This window comes from Puntigrus tetrazona, unplaced genomic scaffold (assembly GCF_018831695.1).
Source record: "Puntigrus tetrazona isolate hp1 unplaced genomic scaffold, ASM1883169v1 S000000513, whole genome shotgun sequence".
Classification (NCBI taxonomy): Eukaryota; Metazoa; Chordata; class Actinopteri; order Cypriniformes; family Cyprinidae; genus Puntigrus; species Puntigrus tetrazona.
The window spans coordinates 330,462-357,500 of NW_025048150.1; the positions used below are offsets into that span (position 1 = coordinate 330,462).

The following is a 27,039-nucleotide window of genomic DNA, read 5'->3' on the forward strand; positions in this document are numbered from 1 at the left end:
TACAAACAAACAATCTCCCTAACATTGTTCGGGAGGCAGACACACTCCGTCAGTTTAAATCTAGATTAAAAGACACATCTCTATAACATAGCTGACATACACCACACTAATACACTTTAATTGCATTAATTAGATCAGCAGGAACACTCCCTTTAACACACAATGCACTCGTTACATCGTAAAAAGACACTTAACAGTAAAGATACTTGGGGACACTTAATTTCTAGTGACAATTATTGATGCAGTCTGTATTGTTAAAAGCGATAGACTGATTGACTATATAGTGTCTATTATTTTATAATGAGGCATCAGTGAAAGTACGATCATGTGTTAGATCTTAGCTCTTAAAGTTACAGCAGCCAAATAACCCAATAACCCAGCTGTCAGTTCATCTAAGAACAAAAAAAAAGAGGAAATCAAGAAGTTTTATAGCTTTAAAGATTTCTCTATTTAATATGTAATTTAGTGATAACTTCACTCAATTTCCTACTCGCCGTTATAATGGGTTTATGAAAAAACTTTGATTTCAGTCATGAAGTTGTATTTTGTTTTTTTTAATGGCATCTGTTTTTGTTTCTACATTAACTAGAAGATTGAATTTTAAATTACTTTAGATTTAAGAACTATGATGTTAGCTGTGATTTATCAGGGTTAAACGTGAGATCAGTTCACTGTTTGACAGCACTAGTCCTCAGTATACTCAAGCAGATCTCTAATATCAGACACGGTTCTCACCACTCCGGGCAGGCAGCTCTCCACCTCGGGGTTCGGCCCGTCGCTGTAGTGGTTGGGGTGATTTCCGGGCGAGCCGGTGGACGAGTCGGACGAGCTGTCGGGGCTGGACGGCATGTTAGAGCTGACCTGTGTGAGCTTCGCTGTGATGAGCTACAGAAAGAGAAAGATTCAGCAGCTCATCTCTGGATACATCTCTTCATAAATAATATATATGAGGGTTTTATATATATATATATATATATATATATATATATATATATATATATTCAATACTCGTTTATCAAACTAATTGTTTCATCTTTTTAAGGAAATTCAAAGAATAAATGCTGTTTTGGTGCTCTTTGATGACACACACACACACACACACACACACACACACACACACACACACTGCTCACAGTTTTATCTTTGAGGTTGAGCTGTCCGATCAGCCGGCGGTCATCAGCGGGGTCCACCATCTCTCCTCCGATGAACAGCTCTACTTTGGTGTGTGTGCTGTTAGCTTTGATGCGTGAGAGGATCCCGCGGCGCACCGAGCCGATGGTGTCGTTGGTGTGGGACCAGATGTCCAGATCGTCCACCTGACGGCCCTGATTAGGAAACCTGACCACGAGAGTGATGTGCTTCCCCCGGAAGGCCCTGGACACAGAGAACCTTTCAGACCTTCACCTCACAGATCACAGAATTCATCTGCGTACATTATTTAAAAAAAATATTTTGACCTTGTTAAAATAAAATGTGACGCATGGTGGACAATTTTGAGCCACAGAGCAAAAAAACCCTCCTCTAGCAATCCCAATGCCCCAAATACTAATTAAACATCTAAAATAATCTTTATTTGCATGTTTTTAATAGAAGTACTATTTTCTCTACTCACTACTATAATAAATAATAATCACACACATAATAACCAGTATTTCTGGCAATTACTATCAGAGCAGATTAATCAGCAGAACTGACACATAGTTGACCTCTAATCACAGAAGCTGTGGTTTACAGTGATTTTATAACAGATAAGAGGCAAGACACAGAGTGGTTTATTGCTTTTATAAAACGGTTCTTCTGATCTCAATCACAGCATCTGGTAGTCTTTTATCACATTGGAACACTGTTATATTTTGTGGCTTCTCCTAGTTTTCCTAGTGATATCTACTCTATCAGGAAGCGGTGATTTTGTTCTCTTTGACTCGTCGGGTGTGTGTGTGTGTGTGTGTGTGTGTGTGTGTGACTGAAGAGGGTCAGTGCACCTGGACATGGGCAGGATGGTCCTCTCCTCGTGATAGTCGCTGTCACACTCGTTGATGTACTCTCGGAGAACGGTAAGAACCCGCACCATGCGTATGGCCTCCTGCCGGGCACAGTTAATGCTGTCCTTATCTCCGTCCAGAACACAGAGCGTGTCATACGAGGCTTTGAGTCGGTCGAAACACGACTGGATGAAGTCCTCGTGGATCTCTACCTGTGAAAGAGAACCGCAGCGGATCAGACCTGATTCAGTGGCGTGCTAGCAGCTAGCGGTCAGCGAGGAAGACCGGATCACCTGATTCACTTGAAGCTTTGGTCCCAGGTTGGTGTATATCTCCTTCAGCAGGTCTATGGCCCGAGCGGCGATGTCGTCGCTGCCCTGAATCACGACCTGTGGAGAAAAATCAGATTAAATGACAAACATGACCCTGATGAGCAGCGTTGATACTGCTGCTGAATGCTAGGTGCGTTCCCATCACAGATTTGCACAAGTTATAGCTGTGAAATTATGTGAAATGATAGCGTTTCTATTCAGTTCCATTAGATATTTTAGTTGCCTAATATTTTTCTTCGGATGTGTGAGAACTAAAACAAGGCTCAGTGTATCCGGAATCATGCTCTATTTTGAACAGCTCTAAATCTGATTAGCAGCGATTAAATGTTTAGCAAAAAAAACAAATAAACCCAGAATAAACATGTCTGATATATCTCACATTGGAATCCAAACTAGGAATGGATAATCAGAGTCAGAATGTGATCAAACCCAAACGACAACCAGCTCTTTACAGGAGGTTTAGAGATTTTACCCTCCAGAGGTAGTCGAGTCCGATCAGCTCCAGGTCGTCCATCATGTACGCCCTGCGTTTGGCCACCAGCTTGCCCTCTCTGCAGTTGACGGCTTTGAAGAAGCTCTCGAAGCACTTCATGCCGTTCTCGGTGAGCAGCGTCGGGTCCAGCTGCAGAACGTTGTTCTCAAAGAAGTCCTTGTTGATGTCCGGGTCCAGGTCCGGCTCGTCACCCATCAGCTTGGAGTACCACTTAAAGCAGGCCTCGCGGTCGCACAGAAACACGGCGTTCTCCGCCAGACACTTCCAGATCTGCTTGGCCTGCGGAGCGCAAAGCCACAGCTGACCGTCCTTCAGCAGAAACCTGGACACGGTCACAAACTCCTTAATGTTCTGCATCAAACACATTAAACTAGGCAAAGCTCCACGCTAAATACTGATATACACTCAAGACTAAAACTGTTAAAGGAGAAGATATAATGGTTTCCATTAAAATACCATTAGGAACTATTAACGTCTTCCAGTAAAACAATTACAAAATTCCTTTTTGTTGTGCGTTTTGAGCATTTTTTCCAATAGGATGTGTCTAGATAAATTTGGGTTTGAGTGTATCTTCAAAATATGTAAACCATCCGAATGTGATTTACTTCATATGCTTTGGAAACATGCAGCATTGAATGATTTTTTTTTATATGTGTGTCTTTAGAGTCATCAGAAGCAATAGACAACAATACACTGTATGAGCCAAAACTATACATTTTTCTTTTATGCTAAAAATCATTAGGATATTAAGATCATGTTCCATGAAGATATTTAGCAAATTTCCTACTGTAAACATAAAAACCTAAATTACACTAATTTTAGTAATATGCATTACTAAGAACATTTGGACAACTTCCTGAATATTTAGATTCCCTCAGATTCCTGATTTACAGGAAATTTTATCTCAGTCAAATATTGTCAGATCCTAACAAACCAAACATCAAAGGATATATTTATTCAGCTTTCAGATGATGCAAACAAAAACTGGTTTTGTGGTCCAGGGTCACATATATGTTTCGTTTTACATATTATATTATCTATCTGTGAGACAAAGACGTCCCTGACCTCAGGAAATTGAGTCTCTCCTGCACTTCCTGTACGTGGCTGTACCGGCTTCCCTCTCGAACCGTCTGAGGATCAAACCCTGGATGCTCTGAGCCAAAGAAGTACAGCAAAAGTTGGTTTTCATGTACACTCTAACTGGAAGCAGAGCAATGCAGGTGCTGAGACACACACACACCTTTGGAGAAGTGCCTCATGGTCTCCATGTACGCCGACAGGTTCTCTGCCACCAGCGTGACCAGAGCGTGATTGTGCTGGAGCTGGTTGATCAGATCGTGACGGTAGAAGACATGAGGACTCCTCTGCGTCTGACTGCACCAGAGAGGAGCGATAATCACACACCGCCAACAGAAGATCTCACAGACACCTGCTCGGAGACTCACCTGAGGTTCTGAGGAGCTTCTCCAAACAGGCTGCAGATCTCTCTGATCTGCTTCAGAGCTGGAATCACCCACTTATCATTGGTCCGAAGCTCCTCGATGAAGCGGTCGATCCACTGCATCTTCTGCGTGTCGCGGTCCTGAAAAACAAGTCCGGCGGTGAACCCTTCATTTCAACACCTCTAGACGGCACACAGGTGCATGATGGGAAGAGACCTGCGAGCAGCTGTAGTCCAGGATCTTGATGTGGGCGCTCAGAGCCTGGTCCATGATGTCCACGGGGACGTCATCGCTGTGAGCCAGGTTCCACAGCAGGTTGAGCACTTTATGAGCCATCACTCCGTCCTTATCATCCTCCGCCAGCCTCCGGATCAACTCCAGGAGCTTCTCCCGCTGCTTCTTACCTGCGTTCGTCCAACTTGCCTGCATCAGAACACAGAGTCACGGTACAGTCCCGGACAGAAACTAGTATCAGCAGCTAAAACATGGTTTATTTCCATCTTCTGCTGTAGTGAGTCAGTAAATATCAGTTTATTTTAGAAACTTTCATTTGGCCATTAATTTAATAAGATATGAGATATTTGAGATCTGATCATCATCAGTCTGTCTGAAAAAAACTGAAACTGAGATTTAATCCAGAAGAACCGCTTCAAGAAAGATACCCGCAAAACTACAGAACTGTTAAAAAGGTAAAAATGCCGTAAACTGATAACTCTGTTAACAATAATGTCATAAATTGATTAAATATTTAAATAAAAATCAACATTTAGAGGTTATCTTTGTGTTTGAAGCAGTGCTCTTGAACAGTTTCTCAGGGGTTTTGTGGGTATCTTTCTTGAAGCGTCACGGAGACTCAGTTCTTCTGGATTGAATCTCAGTTTGTTCCGTTTCTTCAGATCAGATCTCGCTGGATTATTATAATTAATGGCTAAATTAATGTTTGGACTCACTGCAAATAACTGATTCAAACCATGTTTTGTCGTAATGATAATGACATTATAATGCCAGAGTGTTTCGGCAGACGCTCACCTTGAAGCAGTCGAACAGGTGATCCAGCTGCTCCGGGGAAAAATCCCACGCTAGCTTGGCCAAAAGATCATGGACGTTCTTGACGATCGCTTCGTGTTTACCAGCCTGAGAAAACACAAGGCAGTAATAATACACCTTACCTGGTCTACAACTGACTTCAGGCTGAAAGCAATCAAAAGGAAATCTTAAACTGAACTGAATCAACAATAAACTGACTTTAACTGAAAACTGCCTGTTTACTGCTGCGCTGTTATCAGAGTTTTGTTTGCATTATTGACTATAAAAATGGTTTTCTGAGTCCTTTCTGGTCTGGACCAGGACTCTTTTCTATCAGGGAATCATGCAGAAAGATGTTTTGTCAGCAGGATGTTTTCCCAGCAGTAACAACAGTTTAGCTGGCTAGCATCTTCATTAGCATCTGTGTGCTGAGTAGTGTTCAGATGAGAAAATATGTGGAGAAACACTGAACGGCAGAGAGATTTCAGGCCGGTTAACTGGTATAACAGTAACTAGTTAGGCTAGTGGTGTGGCTGCGGAGACGAACCTGAGCTGCCCAGATGTTGTCCAGGTCCTGCAGGGTCAGAGCTTTCTCTTTAATGACGAAGCGCAGGATCTTCTCCAGCTTCTCCACGTACTGCGGCTGATGCAGACTGTCTCTCAGAACGATGGACAGAATGTTGTTCTGCTGAATCCATTCCTGACACAAATGACATCATCAGAACTTCCTGTAGCAGCCGTGAGTGCAGGAAGTGTCTAATACACACACACACTCTCACACACGTTGTGTTAGTGATTTAGACCTGAAAAAAAATTCTTTATCCCAAGTATGCTTATTAAATGTTATCACTTTGGACTAAACCCCATCTTGTCATACATGTGGTGCTTCTGGTGACTGAACTACTTTTCAAATCTAATTTTTCTTTATCAATCACCAAATCTTGGATTAATTCTGTTTATCAGAGTGTTTTCTTTTTGGAGGATATTAATCATCTGCCTCATTGATCTGAGCTTAGATCAAGTTTTTTGTGTAAATATTGCCAAAAGTATCCAAAAATGCTTTTGGTCACTCAAAAACTGAGGTCTAAGCTCAGATCAATGAGGCCTAAACCGCTGATTAAAACCAGAAATCTGTTAAATCTTCTCTTTCTCTGTGAGCCGCACATCAGGGTCATGTTTAAGGTGAGGCCGAGTGTGTTCTTACAGCCATCCTCTCGGCGGTCAGCCACTCCTCTTCCTCTGGGTTCCCGTGTCGGTGAGTGTAATACGACACACTCGAGATCACCTTGTTCACTTCATTCAGTGCATTCATCTTCCCGTTAAACGAGGAAATCTGCAACAACCTGTAAAACAGACGAGAGCAGATCAGACTAGTCACATCACATCGACTTCACAACTACTAACTCAAGCTTCTAAACCAGAAACGATGGCTTACCGAAGGATCATTTTTAACCTGAAGATTTCCAGGTTCTTGACGGTTTCCTCTTGTCCTGGAACTCTAGACGCCAGGTTCTTCAAGGACTTTATGATCATGGACAGAGCATCGTTCTTGGCCTCGTTTTTGGCCTCCCTCTTCAGCTCCTCATCTGTGAGGTTCTCCAGGAACTGTGGGACCATCTCGATTATGGGTAAGAAGAACTTCTTCACAGTGTGCAAAGTCAAGAACTCGTAGCACTGGCCGAAAGGTCTGGAAGATAACGTAGAAATGATGAGACTCGGGAGAAGTCACAGCAGCTCAAAGAAGTGCACTTATTAAACGGGCATGGATCTGACGGACGTACTTGATGAGAGCTGCGATGATCTGCACGTTAAGAGCCTGGCCACTCATGAAGCGATCGTGCAGAATCTGGAAGCCGTTTAACGTCCCAAACTTATTGACGAGGTCCACCAGCCAACCCTGAACCAGAGACAGACCACACCGCTTACGCTCCAATACTATCAAGTCTGCTTTTAAAGGGATCAAGAAGTGTTTTTTATTTTGTAATGTTTCAGGCAGTGATGTATAACTGGTGGGCGGGGCTAAATGAGCAGTTATGTGGGCTCGGTGGGTGGAGCTAAAAGGCAACTATGTAGAATTAATAGGAGGGGCTAAACAAGCTGTGATGTAGAATTGGTGGGAGGGGCTAAACAAGCTGCGATGTTAAAGCATTACAGCTGATGATCTTTTGTGGAGGCGGGGTTTATCCACACTATGACATCATAGAGTGGCACATTCCACAAGTTGCCTTTAAGCTGTTTTTAGACCAACCAAAGAATTGAGTTCTGAAAAACACATTTTATAGCACAATGACCTCGTATAGGCCAAAAGATTAAATGTTAATTAAATTAAATATTATTCTCTTTAATTAGACACTGTCACATGTAACTACGCTCTCAAGTGGAGGATTATTTGTTGTTTTTAATCAAACTGTGCACTGCTTCAGTGCAATGACCTCCGGCTCTTCAGCTGAGATCTGACCTGGACCAATTGTTGAATAGACACCGTTTAACCAGAGGCTGATGGGTAAGAGAGAGCCTGAGATCAGGAGCAGAGCTGTACCTTCGGGGAGCGTGGGTCAGGCGGCCGGGCGAACAGCTCATCGTCAGCTAGCTGCGCTCCTGCAGGAACGCTCTCGGACGGACGCGTGCCGTTGTAGATGTGGAACTTGCAGTGCGGGTTAGTGGCCATGGCCAGCAGCTCCAGCAGAGGGAACCAGTCCTGAGCCAGCTTGACCACGCAGAGCTCCACCAGACGGTGCGCGTTGTTGATGATGCACCTCTGCTACGAGACGAGAGCGGCACATCAGCATCAGGGACACGCCCGAAGCGTCCGATCACACAGACCCAGACTCACGTGGATCTCAAACTTCCAGCCGCTCACAGCCTCGTCCGTCAGGATCTTCGTGAACGAGATCGTCAGGCCGTCGCGGAAGAACCTCTGACACGCCTCGCACCGCACGTCGAGCCCTGGACAGCACACACAGCACAAAACAATGACTGCAGCTGAACACCACATCTGTCCAAGCGCCATAATGACAGCTGATTTAATAGTTCATGATAATGACAACTACATAGTTCATGGTATTCTAAGTGGGTAAGAAGGCTATGATGATGATTAGCATTGCATTATTATTATATACTGTATTATAATGAAATATATACTAATAAGAACTCAGATAAATCATGTGTTGTAGTGGTGTGTTTATTAGTCCACACTGAATCAATAAAAGCCATTAAATCTTCTCGTCAGTAAGGCCGGTTCTTTGATTAGCGGTAAATCTCCATCAGACAGAATTAAACACGGAGCCGTAGATCACTGACAAGATACGAAATACTGTGTTCAGTTTGCGGTGATTCATTGGAGGAGTTTGTCAGTGATCTACGGCTGTGTGTGTATTAACGGCGTTTGCATTTGATCTGATTTACAGCTAATCAAAGAAGCGGCTTTTCTGATGAGATGCGCATGAATATACAGACACAGCCCCAGCTAGTGCTACAGACATAGTCTGGTTTTCTTCTGCAGGGTGTACTTGGAGATTCTCTGAGACTGAAAGATGCACATGAATCTAAATCACGACTGAGAAATCATTTCGATCATCTGTGACATCTGACCTTTTTTACTGAGATCTATAGCAGCTTCCAGCAGAACCTCCAGCTCTCCTTTGGGCAGGACCGGAACCACCCAGCGCGGCCTGAACCACAAGAAACCACATTAAACCACATTAAACCCCACAAACACAGAGATTCCCTGCCCAGACGCTGCTGACCGGTTGATCATGTCGTCCAGCTTGGCCAGGTCTGTGTGGGGGAAGGCAGGCTCCTCCTCTTCCTGTGTGGGCGGGGCCTCCCCCTGCCCCACCTCCTCTGGTGGACTGATAGGAGACGTCTCATTGGAGGAGTTCGGCGAGGGCGTCTAAACTCAACAGAAACAGTATTTATCCAGTTTACTAAAGCTTTGGTTAATAATAGTATTAATCTAAATAATAATATCAAGATTTGACCCTTTAACACTTGTACTCTTTACTTGTTTTCTTTTTATTAAAAAAAAAAGATTCTTAAATCTTTTTTTGTTTAATCTACTATTTCTTTTATATAAATATGTCTGTATATCGCTTTAGGCTGACCAAGATTTCCCACAGCAGCACATTACTGCTCTTTTTTTGATTGTGATTGCTTCCGTTATCATTTTTAAGATAAGTGTGTGCTAAATGAATAAAGAGATATATGAAATAATTGGACTAAGGCTGATAATACACAGGAAACTTTCTGAGCAATGTAGCCGACCTCCAGGTCAGACAGGGCCCATGACCGATCTGAAGTATCTAGACAGAAATTTGTTCTTTATTCTTTATGTAAAAGACATAGATTGCTCAAAGAGTTGCCCCGAGCTTCATCAGACTGTTCAACAATGACTGGCTAATCAGGCTTGAATAACGACTTGCTTTAAGACCTTCTCAAAAACATGTGAGGGTGTTGCATTTAAGAACTGAATAACAGCACTACAGGACAGCTTATATCTGTTTCTTCATTAATGCTGTTTATGACTGAGCTCTGGTCTCTGACCTGGTTCTGGGGCAGCAGGGTCTGGGTCTGGTTCTGGTTCTGGGTCTGGTTCTGGTTCTGAGCGTCCGGCGCCGGGCTCTGGCTCTCGTTGCCCCCCACGGGCGAGCCGCGGGTGGTGGCCGTCATGCTCGATGTGGGGCAGATCTTTGCAATCTTGTCTGGTTATGTGGCGGGCGCCGGGTGAGAATCTAGTTTCCGGCGGCTGAGGGAGCGAGATCGAAGCACCTGGAGCTCAGGCCGGGCCGCAGAGACCATCTCATTACCTGCAGGACACACACAAACACAGACGGAGTCCCAGTTTAACCGGCTGCGCAGATCAGATACCGCTGCTAACTTTAACCGGTGAAGAGACCAGCTGCTGTCGTCCGTCCAAAACACACACACACACACACACACACACACACACACACACACTCACGGCGTCTGTTTGAACGAATTGTTCACCCAAAAAATTAAATGATGTACTCATACACCTAAGATGCCTTGAGGCTATGACTTTCTTCTTTCAGACGAACACAGTCAGAGTTTGAGATTCACAACAGACACTTCACACTTTATACACTTCTTTTTATATATATATATATATTTTTTTCCTTCCCCTCTTATATACTCTTATATATTTCTTAAAAATATATATATAAATATATATAATAAAAAGCTGTTTCCTATTCCTTTTATTCCTTATTTATAATGCCTGCACTTTTTCTCCTTCCTTTAAGTTTTTAGACGCTGGACGGTTGTAAAAAGCATTTCACTGCATGTCTCCATGTATGCATGTATGTATGTGTATGTGACAAATAAATTTTAAATTAAAACACGCCCCGCTCTTCTGAGCTTTATTAATGTCAGTGGATGGGTGTGTTGTTGTTTTTTTGTAGTTCAATAAAGCACATCCATCCATAATAACAAAGGCTTCCTCGATGCACTTTTGTAAGACAAATATCGTTTTTAACAACTTTTTTGCAAGCATTAATCTGCAGCTTCGTCTGTCGTACACGTTCACAAGAGAATATGACACGAGAAACAGTGTTTGTTTACAGGAGAAAAGGAAGTTTCCTTCATTTAGCAAAGAATAAGTCTTCTCTTGACTTACATTGAAATCTTTCTTTACAAATCCTCATTTTGTTTCTGCTCTGAACGCACAACAGTTAACAGAAGACACAGATCACTATTTACAAACTTTAAATATGGACTTTTTCTTACAAGTGCATCGATTCACTACAGGAGGAGTTTATTTACTCCTTAGAGCTTTTTATTATTTCACACTACTGAAAAATAACAAAATAAAAATGTAATTTTAAAGCTTGGAAGAGAAGGATGTTCTAAAATATAACTCTGATTGATTCGACTGAAAGAAGAAAGTCATATAAGATACCATGAGGGTGAGTACATCATGGGGTAATTTTCATTTTTGGGTAAACTATCCCTTTAAGGACTGTGTGTTAGTTCAGTGTGTGTGTGTGTGTGTGTGTGTGTGTGTGTGTGTGTGTGTTGCTGCACATCATCACTAACACAGAAAAGTCACTGAAGGATTGCTTGAGGCTCATAAAAGCTTCAGATGACGTTTGAGTCGGGCGACAAAACATTAGGGTCTCAAGAACTAAAGTCAAATCACAGTCAATCAGGAGAAAGTCGGGCTTCAGGGCATGCAGGAAGTAAGAAGAACACAACTTCCTGCCACACAGGTGCCCTCTGCTCGCTTTCAGCTTCAGACGAGAAACACAAACAACGGTCGCGTCACATAAATGATCGCTATGAATCAAATCAAACGAAGCTGCAGACATCACGTTAGAAACAGGTTCTTCAGTCCTTCAGAGAACTCGAGTCTAAACACATCAGCTGTCAGAAACCATCAACACACAGAGCGGAGTGTGAAGGGCTTCCTGATAGAAGCTCAAACACCGAAGACTCTCAGAATATCAGCCCTGCATCACAACACACACCTGCAGCAGGTGCATCTGGAGCCGGAACCGACACAAACACCTTCCCGTTCAGTCAATAACGATAAATATAGTCCGGCGTTATTTCATAAACATCAGCGGTTTCCTCGCGTTCCTGTCCGCTGCACACACACACACACACACACACACACACACACACACACACGTTTACAGACACAGTATTCATCTAATTTCAGTGACAGTCGCGGTAAACAAGCTGCATTGTCAGCGGTTTCATGTAAAGAATCACTTTAATGGCCCAGAGTCCGGTTTCTGACGTTAGCATTAGCATCGCGCTCCGCTCGCGTTCTTCCCGGTTATATTCCCGCACTGACACCGAATAAACAAACACACAAACACCGGCGTGAAAGAGCGTTTTACGCCGGTTCGGGTTCGGGTCTGAGTCTGTGTGTGTTTATGTGTGTGACTGAGGCCTGTTAGCCTCGCTGCTAACGTGCTAACTAACCGCTGCTCCACCTCATTAATGGCGCGTAAACCGCCCGCTAAACGCCTCGACGAGCCCGCGAACCCGTTCACACCCGTTAAACCCGAGCACCGAGCCCCGTCGGGCAGCCTTACCGCGAGCGGGAGCGCAGGGCAGGCCGTGTTTCACCGGCGGAGTGCGCGCGAGCGTCAGCAGCCATTTTGCTCCGCAAACACATACAAACCGGCTTCGCGGGGCGGATAAACGCGTCAGACGCGCGTCGGCGGACATTCGCCGGGGTTTCGGTCGGTGTCAGGCGCTCCGGTCGCACGAACACGACCTCGGAGCTTCACGAGCATCACTTACCGAATACCGGGCGTCTGTCCGCGGAGCTCTCTCTCGGTCTCGTCTGTTCGTTTCGGGTGTTTTTCCTGCGTCACCGGCGCCCCCCGACGACACCCGTCCAGCCTCAGTCCATACTGACCCCAGCAGCAGCGACCGACCCGTTACCGGAGGGGTGCTTTTAATAATCAGCGACAGTTTGTTTTCTTCTATAACGGCTCGCTGCCCAGCACCGGAGCGGCCTGTTTGATGTTTAAATGTCTGCGGCTGTGTCTCAAAACCCAGTGTGCTGCCTACCTAGACAGCACTACTGAGACATCACAGACGCACTTCAGTCTGTTCTTTATGGGCATGACAATTGTTACAATGTTGTTGCAGTTACACACTCACTCACTCACACACACACACACCTCTGTATAGTATAGCTATACTCGTGAGGACATTCATGGACACAGTGCAGTCTCTAGCTCCAGACCTACCCATCCAGACTAAGTTCATCACCCAGACCTACCCTTGACTCAAGTATAACCCGACCCCTGAAAGGAGCCTATAAAGGGCTCTCAGAAAGTGAAGAGCGGGTAAAATGTCTTAAATGATCTAAAACTTAAACCTTCACATAGACAGCTGCACTAGTGTGTGTACACACACACACACTCTGCGTGAACATTTAGAGGTCTGAGGTGTGTGTGTGTGTGTTCCAGCAGGAGGCGGCAGTGAGCGGACCCGGGGAGCAATGACGTCACTGCCCATCTATCGATCGCTGTCAGATCACGTGTCTCTCAGAGCTTTACCTTGGATTCACCTTTTTTTCGTCTTCAATCAAAGAAATGACGTAGATTCGTGTCTTCAGTCGATCTGTTTTAGAAGAAACTATTCAGAACGGACAGTATTTAGTGGACTCGAATAAATGTAAAAATTATCTGTATTTTTATCTTTGCAAAAGCTGTACTGCACTACATTTCATAAATGTGTTATTGTTTTTTTACCTTTAATACTCAAGAACATTAAAAATACAGTACTTTTGTACAGCATTATTTGTACTAGAATAAAAGTACCACATTTCTAATGTAATAAAGTATTAAATTATGTTTAATATGAAACGTAGTGCAGTAATATTACGCTTCGGAGCGTCGAAGTAGAAGTTTTCTAGAGAAAAACAATTTTAAAGCCAAGTAAAAACACCAGCGTCTGATTCAGTTCAGACTTCACGTTTCATATAAATGATATAAAAAGCAGATCAGTGTCTTTATTAGGGCTAGCTATGTGTGTGTTCATAGTTCTCAGACCATCATCATCATCATCATCATCATAAAAACAACATGCATGATCTGATTTCAAAAGCAATTTACTTTTCCAACACATGAAAGGAAATAGATAAAAAAACAAACAAACAAACATACTGAAGAGCATTTTGTCATCTGCAGAGGAATTTACACAGGGCAATGTGAAATGAAGAGCTCACACAGTCCGTCGAGTTGTTTATGCACACACTACTTCATTTCAACGCACCATTGAAACATTTACACACAATAAAATCCTCTCGGTTTTCTCGGAGTAAAATGATAATACTCTTAAGACAGCACATTTTCTGAAATGGTCGATCTAGGAATGGATATTTTCCTCCTCGTTCCGCACAAGAAATCAAATCCAGGACATTTACAAACACGTCACTACACGGGGCATGAGGGGAGCCGTCCGCTCGGAGCTGGATCTGGACAGACACATCTAGAGGAAGAGGAGGAGCAGGCCGAGGAAGAGCGCCGGGCTCCGCTGCCCTTTGTGCAAACCTACGTCTGTAAACAGAGGGTGTATGCAGCGTCCGTCCGTGCAAACGGTGCTCGTGTGTGTGTGTGTTTGCTTGTGTGTGTGTGTGTGTGTGTGTGTGTGTGTGAAAGAGAGAGAGAGAGAGAGGGTCAGCTGTGCTTATACTGCAGGCCAGTGGGCGGAGTCACTTAGCCACGCCCATACCACGATGGGCTCCTCCCCCACCGCTGACTGTGCTCATCATTGCTCTGAGACGCCGTCTCGTACGTTTAAAAAGAAAACCGTATAAAATGTCATCAACCCCCTTTTGTTATTAGTACAGGACCATATCTATGACTTATATATTCATATTTATAGATATTTATATATGTATAGATATTTACAACGCTACGCACTGGTAGTGGCCGGGCTGTAAGTCCGTCTGTGTGTGTGTGTGTGTGTGTGTGTGTGTGTGTGTGTGAGAGAGAGGCTAGTACACCCAGGACACCGGCACCCACTGGCCAGTGCTGGACACCAGGTCGATGGCCTCCTCCAGCAGACGGATGGTGTCGTCGATCTCGTTATTAATGATGGTCTGATCGAAGTAATGAGCGTAGGAGCGCTGCAGAGCCTCCGACTCCTTCTGCAGCCGCTGGAGAGACTCGTCCTGATGAGAACACACACACACACACATCAGCCTCAGTCACGCCGCTAACGAGAAAACACACCATCTAACACAAACACACTTCAGTGAGAGCGAGTCCATCCAGCACAGCAGATCCACGTCCATCACAAACACCTCTGATTATTAATATTCTCAACGCAGTATTCTTTCTATTAATCACATCCAAAATAAACATTTTTATTCATGAGCATGTACTGTGTAACACAAACACATGCATGTACACATTTAAGAAAGAAATAATGGTATTATACACATTTAATTAAATGATTATACATGCAAATATTTTTTAAATATGTACAGTATGTGTGTGTGTTTATATATAGTCTATATAATAAACAGTACGCATAGAAACATGTAGACTTTGGATGTGATTAATCTCAACTAATCGTTTGCCTGATATTTTCTGGTTTCATTAAGTTGTGCATTTTTTGTCAGCAGTTGTTTTTTTTTTTTTTTAAATAAATGTCTTTATGGTATTTATTAATCTTTCAGTTATTGGAACTACATTAAATATGAAAAACTGTGTATTTCAGCTCGACATTACTCCTTAAATCATCCTGTATTAAGGGCCGTTCACACACCACACGTTTCTCTAAAGGTCTCTGATCTGTGAGCCGGCGTCTCCTGCAGCGTCCTGGACCCCGTGTGTGTGTGTGTGTGTGTGTGTGTGGAGACAGAAAGGTGTTGTGTGTGAACGGCTGTCCTGGAGAGACTCCCGCTCACGTCTTTACTTACAGGCAGCTTTCTGCACCAGCGAGGGAGCTTCGAGCAGCGCGGAGACGCAAGAAGAAAACAATCAAACACAGAAAGGCATGCAGCATGCATTAAAGGAGACGCCGGGCCGAGCCGGAGAAGCTCACCTCGTTCATGGCCGGAGTGATCGTCGGAGCTGCGATGAAGATGACGTACGGAGCGAACTCAGCCGTCCGCAAGACCTTCAGCGCCTGAGAACACACCCAGACCACGTCTTTAAACAGGAGCCTTCACACTAAAACATTCACTACCTTAGATTTTACTCCTAGGTATGGCAAGCCGTTTTGACATAAACCTTTCTTTAGACTATCCATAAATATAATTTCAGATGTCCAAAGTATCCATAATTATAGACTGACTAATCACAATTCCACTTTAAGAGATCTGTTTTTCACTTTTGTCATAAAGTCAGAGATATGTCTAACTCAATTACTTCTAGACAAAATAGGAATTAAAGATATCCACAATGTTATTTTGACTAGTCACAATCTCCCATTGAAATATTTTATTGATATCTTCAAATATGTTTTGACTTAAACAGTAAGTCAATTATAACTAGTCCAAGACTCAGATTAAAGATCTCTCCAAGTACAATTCAACTAGACGTGAGTCAATGAGAGAGATCTCCAACTAGTCCACATTATGATTCAAGATATCTACAATTATAATTTGACTAGTCATAAGTCAATGGCAGATATCTACAAATGTATTGTAGATTTCTTTAAAAAAAATTACAGGTATTTCTAACTTAATTACAGCTATTTAACAATTTTTGTTCAAATATCTGGAATCTGAGGAAGCAAAAAAAAACAAAAAAACAAAAACTAAATATTGAGAAAATCACCTTTAAAGTTGTCCAAATGAAGTTGTTAGCAATGAATATTACTAATCAAAAATGAAACGTGGAAATACACAAATAAGCTGAGGGAACAGGATCTCTCCTGAATGTACCTGGGGCTCTACGTCCAGGATGGCCACCATGTTCTGCTCGTGGATCTTACGGATGGTCTCGAGGCGCGTCCCGTACATGGCGTCCTCGTGGCTGCCGTACTCCAGGTAATCGTTGTTGGAGATGTCCTGCATCATCTGGTCGTGAGACACGAAGAAGTAGTTCTTGCCGTTCTCCTCGTCCTTCTTCGGAGGTCTGGTGGTGTCTGTGGAGAGAGCGAGCGGTCAGTGACGGGCGGCTGACCTCCAGCTGCATCACGGGGCGAGCGGCTCTTACGTGGGATGGGGTACGCGAATCTGTCGGGGTGTTTTGCGATGAGCGTGTTCTTGATGTGTCTCCGGCCGACGCCGTGAGCTCCTGCAGAAAACAATCAGAGTCTGCTTCATCACACAGATCCTACCTGAACTGAAGAATCTCCTCCAGACACGGGCAAGAGCCAGAAACATAGCACGGACATCCTTAACATAATCCATCAGTGCCTCATCGTACAAAGCTATGACAATCATTTCTGTGAGCCAAGAAAAGGCTTTATTCAATCATTTGTCTCCTCTGCGTCCGTCTGGAAGATTAGCAAAAGATATTCTCCCAAAAGAAGACAGCTACGGTGATGAGGAGAGAGAGACAGAGGGGAGACTAAGTGTTGTATCCTTGTTTTTATTTTCTCGCCGCTTCATAACATTCACGTTCATTGCTTGAGACAGTCACAAACCTCACGCTTTTCATCCTAAATATCTTACACTGTGTTCTGAAGATGAAGACCAAACGTTCAAGCTGCTCTGACACAATCTGTAGGGCTCTTACCCAGCAGCACCAGGGTTTTCCTCTTGAACGCCGGCAGCTTCACCACCTCTTCATACGTCACTAGATCTAGTTGGTCAAAGACTGGAGGAACGAGAGAGCTGATCAGTGTCCGTTAGTGTGACAGGAAGTGATGTCATTCAGCTAACGGGCGTGAGATTCTGTCCTCATCGGCTCGACCTCGTGAACCTTACATTACATCACACCAAACCGCTCTGAGCGACACGAGGCCGAGGGAATGACGACAGAAGACCACTAGCTCCTGTACAGCTGGAACACACTTCAGCACTTCTGCCTTCATTTCTAAACATTTTTATAGTCATTTGTGGAAGATTCGTTTCACAGGGAGTCAGACGCTCTTAAACACGTCTGATATCCTGAGGATTATGAGATTCAGCACACGGTCTGACAGGAGCTCGCTGGCGGTCGAGAATCTAAAACAAAGTCAGATGCAAAAAAGACTTCTCTTTCATTGAAGGATTTTCTAAACAAGTAAAAATCACTGTCTAGTTCTCAGAAAAAATACTCTGCCAACGGGCCAGGCCAAAATAATTGATCTTTCTGTTCAAAATATCTATTAAAATATGATTACTTTGCAAAATCTTTTTTTTCTGAAAACCAGACAATAATTTTTATTAAAAAAATATATAAAATAAAAACTTGATAAATAAAAAAATCCAGACAAAAGCCAAAAATCTAAGCAAAATATTTTTGTGCATTGAGTGATTATTGTTTCATCCTGAAAGAATAAGTGTTGACAGCCTTGTATCTATTTAGATATTTCTTTATTAATATCTGAATATATTATTGTATCCTATATTAATCATTCGCACACACACACACACACATGATCTGAATCTGACACAGGTTTATAAACCACTTTTCTCTCCCGCCTTGTGAACTATTTTCTCACACAATGAAGCTCTTGTAGTTCCTCAGACTGATCTGAGCATCCAGGAACAACACAAAACACCGCTGTATTTGACCACAGAAGTGACGTCCCGTGCAAACTACCCATTCCTGGCTTCTTTGATATGAACTCACGAGTTAAGCCATGCACTAATCACAGATAAAGCTCTCCATTAACTCATCGCTGGTTCATATTAAAGTAATACAGCGCAGGCTGATCATGTTCTGTGAAGGTGAAGTGGTGCAGTGTGTTCCAGCTTTAACAGAGCTCCTGCAGTCAAAGGCATCCGTGATTCTCAGGAAGTTCTACAGCCCTCACAGGAAGTGACCAAGCAACACAACACTGTCAAGCACATTTCACAGAAGCACTAAGCTCATGCTGTGACTAGTTAGCTGGTTGACACGGGTGACTAACAACAAACAACAACCACTTGTTACTGTAGCAAAAGGAGATCGACACCATTAGTTACTTACATGCGGGAGGCCATTAAAGGGAGACAGCGTGTAAAATGGACAGGGGTCAGTTAAACACACATTACAGCGCGCACGCACACACACACACACACACACAAACAAACACACACACACACACAGACAGACAAGCAGCGCTGGACACAATGACACGCATGAGCCATGCGCTCACAAAACATACGCCCACACACGCACACGCACACGCACACACACGCGCACACACACACACACACACACACGCACACGCACACGCACACGCACACGCACACGCACACACGCACACGCACACGCACACACACACGCACACACACACGCACACAGCCAGAAGAAGTGTTTTTCTTGGACTCATGGGAATGTGATCATCTACTTTAAGTGCATGAGATCACTGTGTGTTCAACCAGAAAGAACCAGGGATTATCAGAAATGAAGAGGATTAATAAAATTACGTTATTTTATGAATCAGGCCACATGCATTATATTATACTTTATTTACATTTAGTCAACAACTTACGACTGAGGACATCAGAATCATTCTGGATCAAGTTTAATGTTTGTACTGATTATAATTCTGATACCTATCTCATGTAGCTTCCTTCAAGATATAGTTACCATAAAGTTAGTTTAATTCAGTTTTTTATTAAAGTACTTGACACTAGAGTCCTGTAGCTGACCTTCATCTTATGATCATCTGTTGAAAGCACTGTCTGTCATTTTTTTTTAATGGTTAATATGGTCAAGTGTTTCTTTTTTAATAAAAGATAAATTAGAATTAGAGAGTGCTGGAGTTCAAAGGTCAACTGAAGAGGCATCAGATGTGTTTTTAGCTGTTTCTTGAAGGTAGTTGAGGTCATTTCACCACGAGGGAACAGTTCATAAACTAAAAAAAACAAGTTCCTGCAACGTCATTTAGGTTAGGTTTCATAATTGTGTTATGTTTTGCAGTTATTATAATACTTTATTCATTTAGTAATATTATACCTGCATTACCATAGCAACCAGATAATTATTAGATAATAAAAAAACCTACATTGCATAAATAACATTTTCTTTCCGATTTATTACAAATGAGCAATTATATCATATTTTATACCTCATTGCTTCAACATTATTTAAAAAGTCTGAGTAATTTGTGATTAGCAACATATCATTTACTAATATATTTTCCACAAGAAATGCAGTATCTTATAACTTATATTTCTCTTGGAGGGTCAGGAACTGAACATGTATTATATATAGTTTCAGTGAGAGCAGTCATGAATACAGTTGAATCATTAAAGTACAGTATAACGAGTGCTCATTTGCAAAATATTTTGTCTCTGAATGAATGATTTCATTGAATTAATCACAACACAGCATTTTCACATCATTACTGACTCAAAGCAATAACCTCAGGACCTGAACACAGCGAGTGAGAAGAGAAGTGTGTTCAGTGTGTGTCAGCAGGGGGCAGTGTCACACAGCGGTCTCACAGACACACACACTCACGCACACACTCGCGCGCACACACTCGCGCGCGCACACACTCGCGCGCGCACACACACTCGCGCGCACACACACTCGCGCGCGCACACACACACGCGCGCACACACACTCACACGCGCACACACACACTCACACACACACTCACACGCACACACACACACACACTCACACACACACACACACACACACACACACTCACGCACACACTCACGCACACACTCACGCACACACTCACTTCAGCAGCAACACACACCCAGTCTCAAATACTTACAGTCAATATTCATGAAACACTTTAAAATATAACTAGTGTTATTTACTTACCCATATTAGAACTGTGTGTGTGTGTGTGTGTGTGAGTGTGTGTGTGTGAGTGTGTGTGTGTGTGTGTGTGTGTGTGTGTGTGTGTGTGTGTGTGTGAGAGTGTGTGTGTGAGTGAGAGTGTGTGTGTGAGAGTGTGTGTGTGAGTGAGTGTGTGTGTGAGTGAGTGTGTGTGTGAGTGTGAGTGTGTGTGTGAGTGTGAGTGTGTGTGTGTGTTCTGCTGATGTCATGAGGACGTGCGGTCGGCTGCTCATTACCTGCGTTGTGTTTTGCTAAGTATTTGTCTTTGTACTGTTTCTTCTTCTTGCCGAACCACGTACAGCTGGCCTGCTGCTCCTGCTTGGTCTTCTCCATCGCTATACACGCCACACGCCTGACGAACACACACACACACACACACACACACACAGAGAGCGTGAGGGCAGGCCTCTCTCTCCCTCGAGTCCAGCTGTGTCCGGTCGGTCTCTCACCACTCCTGCAGCTCTGGTGAGGGAATGAGGCCTGCCGTGCCGTTCTTGGTGTTCTCCAGCTTGCCCTGCCACCAGTTATGATCGTCCTTACTGATGATCTGGATGATGTCACCCACCCGGAAACGAATGCCCGCCTCTTTACAGGGAATCAGGTCGTCTTTAGCCGGATCGTACTCGAACTGCGCTCGAACGTAGATCTGCAGAAACACATGAGCGAGCGTCAGGAAAATAACGGCGTTACAAGCATCCACTCAGAGCTTACACTGGTCAAGATAACTAGGGCTGACCATCAGCTGCACATCTGACTGGAATCACAATAATCATCGCTCTTTTAATTACTTTATCAGTACAATGTGACCCGTTTGTGTGGACAAGAAACAAAACGGTCAAAATCGAGATTCATGCATCATCTGAAATCGGAATAAATAATCTTTCTATTAATATATGGTTTGTTAGGATAGATTCAAAAAGCTAAATCTAAATAATACTGAGTTGTCCAAATGAAGTTCTTAATGCATATTACTAATCAAAAATTAAGATTTTAATATATTCATGAAACATGATTTTTTGTTATATAGAGAAATGGATAATCATTTTGACCCATACAGTATATTATTGTAATTGTTACAAATGACTGCTTCTTTGCTGATTCAGTTAAAATATTTAAAATAAATGGACAGGTAGAATTGACAGCCCTAGTTATAATGTACCCGTGTACAAACACACACACACACACACACACACACACACACACACACACACACACACACACACACACACACACACACACACACACACACACACACACACACACAGTCAACCAATCAGATGTGAGCAAACCCCACTGACGGACAGCACTGGCATGTCTAAGAAGCCAATCATCTGTGAGGGGCGGGGCCAATCAAAGTACCAGGACGGACACAGGCGTGATTGGCAGGAGGGTTAGTGTCATGTAACACCACTATGGGATGCTGGGAGTCTATAAGCACCGACTAAAGCAGCAAAGCCTGATGGGAAATGTATCTGACTTCACAGCTCTACAGAAACTCACCTTACGAGACATTTTATCCTTGATTGCAGGTCTGGAGATCTAAGGGTTTGAAAGCATCACACACACACGCACACACACACACACAGACACACACACACATCATGCAGTAGAACAGACTGACGTGGACAGGAAGTGACAGGATGCAGAAATCGCATTGTAAAGGTGACCGGATGAGCGTTAAAGGCCTATTCACAGCCAACACTGACCTCTCTTCTACACCAAGACAAGCAGAAAAAATTGTCAAAACAAAGTGATGGGTCTTTTTCCAAAATGTTAATGAAGCTTTCAGCTGCCAATAAGAGAGGAGGACTCATCGCATTTAATCAGAGCAGAAAAGGGATTTAATGTGAGCGTTTGTCAGAACGATAAAGCAAACTGAAAAGCAACAGTCCTGTGGTTGTTGGTGTGAAGAGATCTTTAGATGGACACACACACACACACACTCTCACGCACGCACGCACGCACACACACACACACACACACTCTCACCTGTCTTCCTTTAGGCTGGATAGTTGATGGCAGATCCTGCAGAGAAATGATTAGAAAGCCGTTAAAGAGATTACCCCGTGATTTACTCACCCTCAAGACATCCTACCTGTATATGACTGTCAGGCGTTTTAAATATGAATATTTTTCTTACAGAAGCGAATCAATTCATATATAATATAATAATTCAAATATAACACTTCCATTATAAAGCTTGTAACAGCAGGACATTTTTAAATATAACTCAGATAAATATAACACATAAGACGGCTTGAGGGTGAATACATCATGGGCTAATTTTTATTTTTGGGTGAACTATCCCTTTAAGACATGCATCAGTTTCATGATATCACACTGTTAACACAAGAAAAGCCTAAAGCTGTAATGCACTGAATCTAAGGGTTTTATTCAGAGTCTTACTAAGATGGAGCTGGTGACGCTGGAGTGGCCGTTCGCTGGAGACTGTCTGGGCAGATCCGGGGAATCTTTCTGAAATACCAGAGTTCAACAGAGTCAGAGACGCTCGTGTGACCCGTTCCTTCTGTGTTGATGACAGAGACACACTTACGTCACAGGACAGAGACTGACTGCGGTAACTGGGGACGATCTTGAAGGTGATGCTGCCTCGCATCTCTCGCTGTTAGTAACCAAAACACAAACAGGTTACTGAACAAACCTGATGCAAACACTAATCAAGAGCACAGAATCAGTCAACTGCTTCATATCTGAAAGGAAGTGAGCTCAACCTCACTAAACAGACTCTCCAGGATGTGCTTGTTTTGTAAAACACTTTAAATACATTTTTAATGTAACGTTGCATAGGTTTAGGGCTAGTGTGTGGCTATAGTGTTTATAACTATTTGTGTCTCTAGTGCTTTCAGTATTAAGTAAACACACTGAATGTTAACCCTGAGGTCAGGATTATGTTATGATATGTTATAAACCTTACTGGTGAGCACTGTGGGACTAAACAATGGTGTCGATCTATTTTAGGAGTCACGCAGGTGAAGTCTTGTCTGTGATGTTGGCAGAATAAATCACACTGTACTTATTGAAAAGGTTGTGGTGGATACTTCATGATGAATAGTTCTGTGTTGAGACTGGAGGTTATCAGACGCGTCTGGACGGTTTACTCAAACAGTTACCACTGACTCAGACTCTGCTTTAGTTCTGTTCCTCATCTCTAGAGCTAGTCTTTTGTTCTGAACGCTTTCTCACACACCAGCATCTTCTGGAGCTGCTCCACCGTCTGATTTGCCACGCTGATGCCGTTGATCTCACGAATCTCATCTCCGACGTGCAGCGTCCCTGAGAAACGACAGCATACGTGTGAGCAACACACACACACACACACACACAAGGAGAGAGAGAGAGAGACAGAGAGAGAGAGACACACACACACCCTGTCTGTGGATCATCCCTCCGTGCATGATTCTAGCCACGATGCAGTGGTTGAGGTCGTTCATCTTCAGAGTGATGCCCTGTAAAAACACACACACACACACACACACACACACACACACACACACACACACACACACACACACACACACACACACACACACACCTCCATCATAAACTGAGCTGCTGATCAGGGAACTGAAACCTTTTCATAAACGATGAACTTTATAGTTATTGATCTTAGTTCAAATAAAGATGTGAATAATCTGGATAATAGCTGCTCAATCTGGATTCGTCTCATATTCGTGTGAATCGATGATTCTCTTATTTTCCTGGTCATTACGGTGAAGCTGCTTTGAATGCTACAGAAATAAAGGTGAGTTGACCGGACGATCACGGTTCTGTTGATCTGTTAATGTAATTGTTTTATGACACACTTTGCATGCAACACCATTACCACATGATTTTCCACCCATGACCTGAAACACAGACACAAGTGTGTTTCTCGCTCAATAAAATGAAAGTGTATCAGAATGTGTGTTTGTTCTTATATACTTTTTTTTTTACATGTGTATTTATGTTTTTTTTCTATTGTTTTAATTTGACTTATCTCTCTCTCTCATCTCCTACTGTATTTTTTTTGTAACGTGTCACACATGTTTATAAATTCTAAATAGGTTTTTTAAACCGTTTTCTTTGGTTGTTTGTAATCTGTGGTAAACTGGTCACCCCTTCAAGACCACTGTGGGTTACACTTTATTTTAAGGTGTTCTTGTTACAGTGTAATTACACGTTTAAGTACTGAGTAATTACTAATTAACTACATGTACATCCCCTGGAGCTATATTTGTGTGTCAAAAATCCTGAGGATATTAAGTAAAGATCATGTTCCATTTCAGACCAAAAAAGGAGATTTTCTCAATGTTTAGAATTTTTTGCTCCCTCAGATTCCAGATTTTCTAACAGATGTATCTCATATCATAACAAACCAGACATTAAAGGAAAGATGATTCATTTTAATTGATAATTCTCAATTAAAAAAACACCATGACTGGTTTTGTGCTCAAGGGACGTTATGGTTAGAGTTACTTGCATGTAATAATGCATTATTTACTGTTATATTCACCGAACAAGGAAACCTTCAAATAAAGGGTTACCCTGATATTAAATAAAATTACTTTACTTTTTCAAAGTAATCTTTTATGATGTTCCTGGTCACAGCACGCTGTTTAGTGTGTTACGCTCTTGCGTTTGTGTGTCTCTGTGTGTGTGTGTGTGTGTGTCTCTCTGTGTGTGCGTGTGCGTCTCTCTGTGCATGTGCGTCTCTGTGCGTGTGTGTGTGTGTGTGTACCATGGGCTCGTCCGTGTTCTTCTGGAACTGCACCAGGCGGACTCTGGTGACGTTCTCCAGGTCCATGTCTCCGTTGACGCTCTCTGGCGAGTCTCCGTTGAGGTACGGGGAGGTGGGCGGAGGTGTCACTCGCAGCGCCTCGTCGCTGTAAACCTCATGAGCCACAACATCATGAGTCTGCAGCAGCGCCTGGAAAACACACACACACACACACACACTGAGCATCTGCAGCGGCACACACTCATCTCTGAACCACAGCATCTGTGTGATTCAGCACTGACTGAGCACAAATTAAAATCAACAAGAACACAACATGCACGCATCATCCGTGCACACATTAATTATTACATCGCCAAGCCTTCAGCTCATCACGGCTTGAGAGAGTGTGTGTGTGAGCGTGTGTGTGAGCGAGCGTGTGTCTGTGTGTGTGTGTGTGTCTGTGTGAGCGTGTGTGTGTGAGCGTGTGCGCGTGTGTGTGTGTGTGTGTGTGTGTGTCTGTGTCTGTGTGTGTGAGTGTGTGTGTGTGTGAGTGTGTGTGTGTGTGTGAGCGAGCGTGTCAGTGGTCACTAGTGAATGCACAGGCAGGATCAGCTCATATCTGAGCGGAAACAAAGCCACACAGCAGAGAAAACTTCTAACACTTCAGATTCATTTGAAGTTTCGATGCAAACATTAAACTATATATATATAACGCTTTTATATTTAGCAGACGCCTTTATCCGAAGTGACTCTCAAATGAAAACAATGGGAGCAACAAAATCATCAAAACAGCAATGATACACAATTTTTAAATGATTATAATAAAAAGAATAGAGCAAGCTAGTGTAAGAGGTTTTTTGTTTAAATTGTTTAACAAAAAGAAAATAGACAACATAAAAATATAGAACATAATAAGAGAAGCTAGCACTATTGTTGTTTTTTAAAGAAAACAAAGAGTTTAGTAAACAGTTCAAGTTCAAGTCAAAAAGTAGGTCTTTTTTAAGAGGTTAGAAGTTAGAGGGTCAAATAAAGACATTTATATAGAGTCAAATATATAAAATGCATCAAACATACTGCATACAAAACTTCAACAATTACAAAAAGTTACCTGGTTAACCAATATATTTATGCAATCATTTTAACATTTCATGTTGTATAAACTCACGAATAAACACTACTCATTAATGAACCTGGATTATTTTGTGCTGTATAAGTTCTGTTTATCATTAGTTCACGAAACCTAATGAAGTTAATGCTTTATTGTCAATATTAAATGTTATTCTCAGTCAAAAAAAAATGACTAATTATTATATAAAAATAATACAAAATACATCCAAAGAACGGTTCTTAGAGAGAGTAGTCATCAAAAGACGTGCTAACGTTATGTTGATTTCTTACTTTAAAGCAAGTAATGGTCAGTTTAAGCTGCCAATCAGATAATCAGGATGATCTGAACCGGAGAGCGAACGCACTTTAAAGCAGATCAGGCTCAAATCTCCTCAACACCTCAAAGAACAGGAGCGGCTGCTATCCCACAATTCCTCACCCGTGTTTTCCAGAGCAGGTACTCTGTGTCCGTGTTCAGCGTGTGTGTGTAGAAGTCCATGAACGCCGAACTTCCCTTTCAGCACTTTCTCTGAAGTGTTTCCCTCAAACCCGACGGCTGCTCC

The 27,039-nt window shown here is 42.8% G+C and overlaps 2 protein-coding genes across 18 annotated transcripts in view; both read right to left on the reverse strand.

The window, feature by feature from the left end:
* LOC122334291 (probable ubiquitin carboxyl-terminal hydrolase FAF-X) overlaps positions 1-12,815 on the reverse strand; it is a 30,027-nt gene extending 17,212 nt beyond the window's left edge. For 2 of the 5 annotated variants that reach the window (XM_043232074.1, XM_043232070.1), the window contains exons 1-20: positions 12,548-12,811; positions 9,818-10,080; positions 9,022-9,167; positions 8,867-8,946; positions 8,109-8,221; positions 7,815-8,033; positions 7,057-7,172; positions 6,711-6,962; positions 6,480-6,618; positions 5,823-5,975; positions 5,279-5,383; positions 4,466-4,672; positions 4,253-4,389; positions 4,048-4,181; positions 3,873-3,960; positions 2,787-3,129; positions 2,276-2,371; positions 1,983-2,194; positions 1,134-1,374; positions 736-885 (exon numbers count right to left, since the gene is read on the reverse strand). In XM_043232074.1, the coding sequence (XP_043088009.1) occupies positions 736-885; positions 1,134-1,374; positions 1,983-2,194; positions 2,276-2,371; positions 2,787-3,129; positions 3,873-3,960; positions 4,048-4,181; positions 4,253-4,389; positions 4,466-4,672; positions 5,279-5,383; positions 5,823-5,975; positions 6,480-6,618; positions 6,711-6,962; positions 7,057-7,172; positions 7,815-8,033; positions 8,109-8,221; positions 8,867-8,946; positions 9,022-9,167; positions 9,818-9,943 (3,057 nt within the window). In that variant the 5' untranslated portion in view covers positions 9,944-10,080; positions 12,548-12,811. Of the gene's footprint in view, positions 1-735; positions 886-1,133; positions 1,375-1,982; positions 2,195-2,275; positions 2,372-2,786; positions 3,130-3,872; positions 3,961-4,047; positions 4,182-4,252; positions 4,390-4,465; positions 4,673-5,278; positions 5,384-5,822; positions 5,976-6,479; positions 6,619-6,710; positions 6,963-7,056; positions 7,173-7,814; positions 8,034-8,108; positions 8,222-8,866; positions 8,947-9,021; positions 9,168-9,817; positions 10,081-12,336; positions 12,476-12,547 lie in introns of those variants that run through there. The other 3 variants (XM_043232073.1, XM_043232072.1, XM_043232075.1) reach the window with 3 other exon arrangements.
* Positions 12,816-13,850: 1,035 nt separating this feature from the next.
* Positions 13,851-27,039, reverse strand: part of caskb (calcium/calmodulin-dependent serine protein kinase b) — a 41,755-nt gene continuing 28,566 nt past the window's right edge. For 6 of the 13 annotated variants that reach the window (XM_043232197.1, XM_043232194.1, XM_043232193.1 and 3 more), the window contains 14 exons: positions 25,391-25,579; positions 24,041-24,119; positions 23,861-23,946; positions 23,207-23,275; positions 23,059-23,127; positions 22,642-22,677; positions 22,153-22,191; positions 21,102-21,298; positions 20,889-21,004; positions 17,455-17,535; positions 16,930-17,010; positions 16,656-16,858; positions 15,812-15,895; positions 13,851-14,933 (listed from right to left, as the gene is read on the reverse strand). In XM_043232197.1, the coding sequence (XP_043088132.1) occupies positions 14,757-14,933; positions 15,812-15,895; positions 16,656-16,858; positions 16,930-17,010; positions 17,455-17,535; positions 20,889-21,004; positions 21,102-21,298; positions 22,153-22,191; positions 22,642-22,677; positions 23,059-23,127; positions 23,207-23,275; positions 23,861-23,946; positions 24,041-24,119; positions 25,391-25,579 (1,506 nt within the window). In that variant the 3' untranslated portion in view covers positions 13,851-14,756. The remainder of the gene's footprint in view (positions 14,934-15,811; positions 15,896-16,655; positions 16,859-16,929; positions 17,011-17,454; positions 17,536-20,888; positions 21,005-21,101; positions 21,299-22,152; positions 22,192-22,641; positions 22,678-23,058; positions 23,128-23,206; positions 23,276-23,860; positions 23,947-24,040; positions 24,120-25,390; positions 25,580-27,039) is intronic. The other 7 variants (XM_043232202.1, XM_043232199.1, XM_043232198.1 and 4 more) reach the window with 4 other exon arrangements.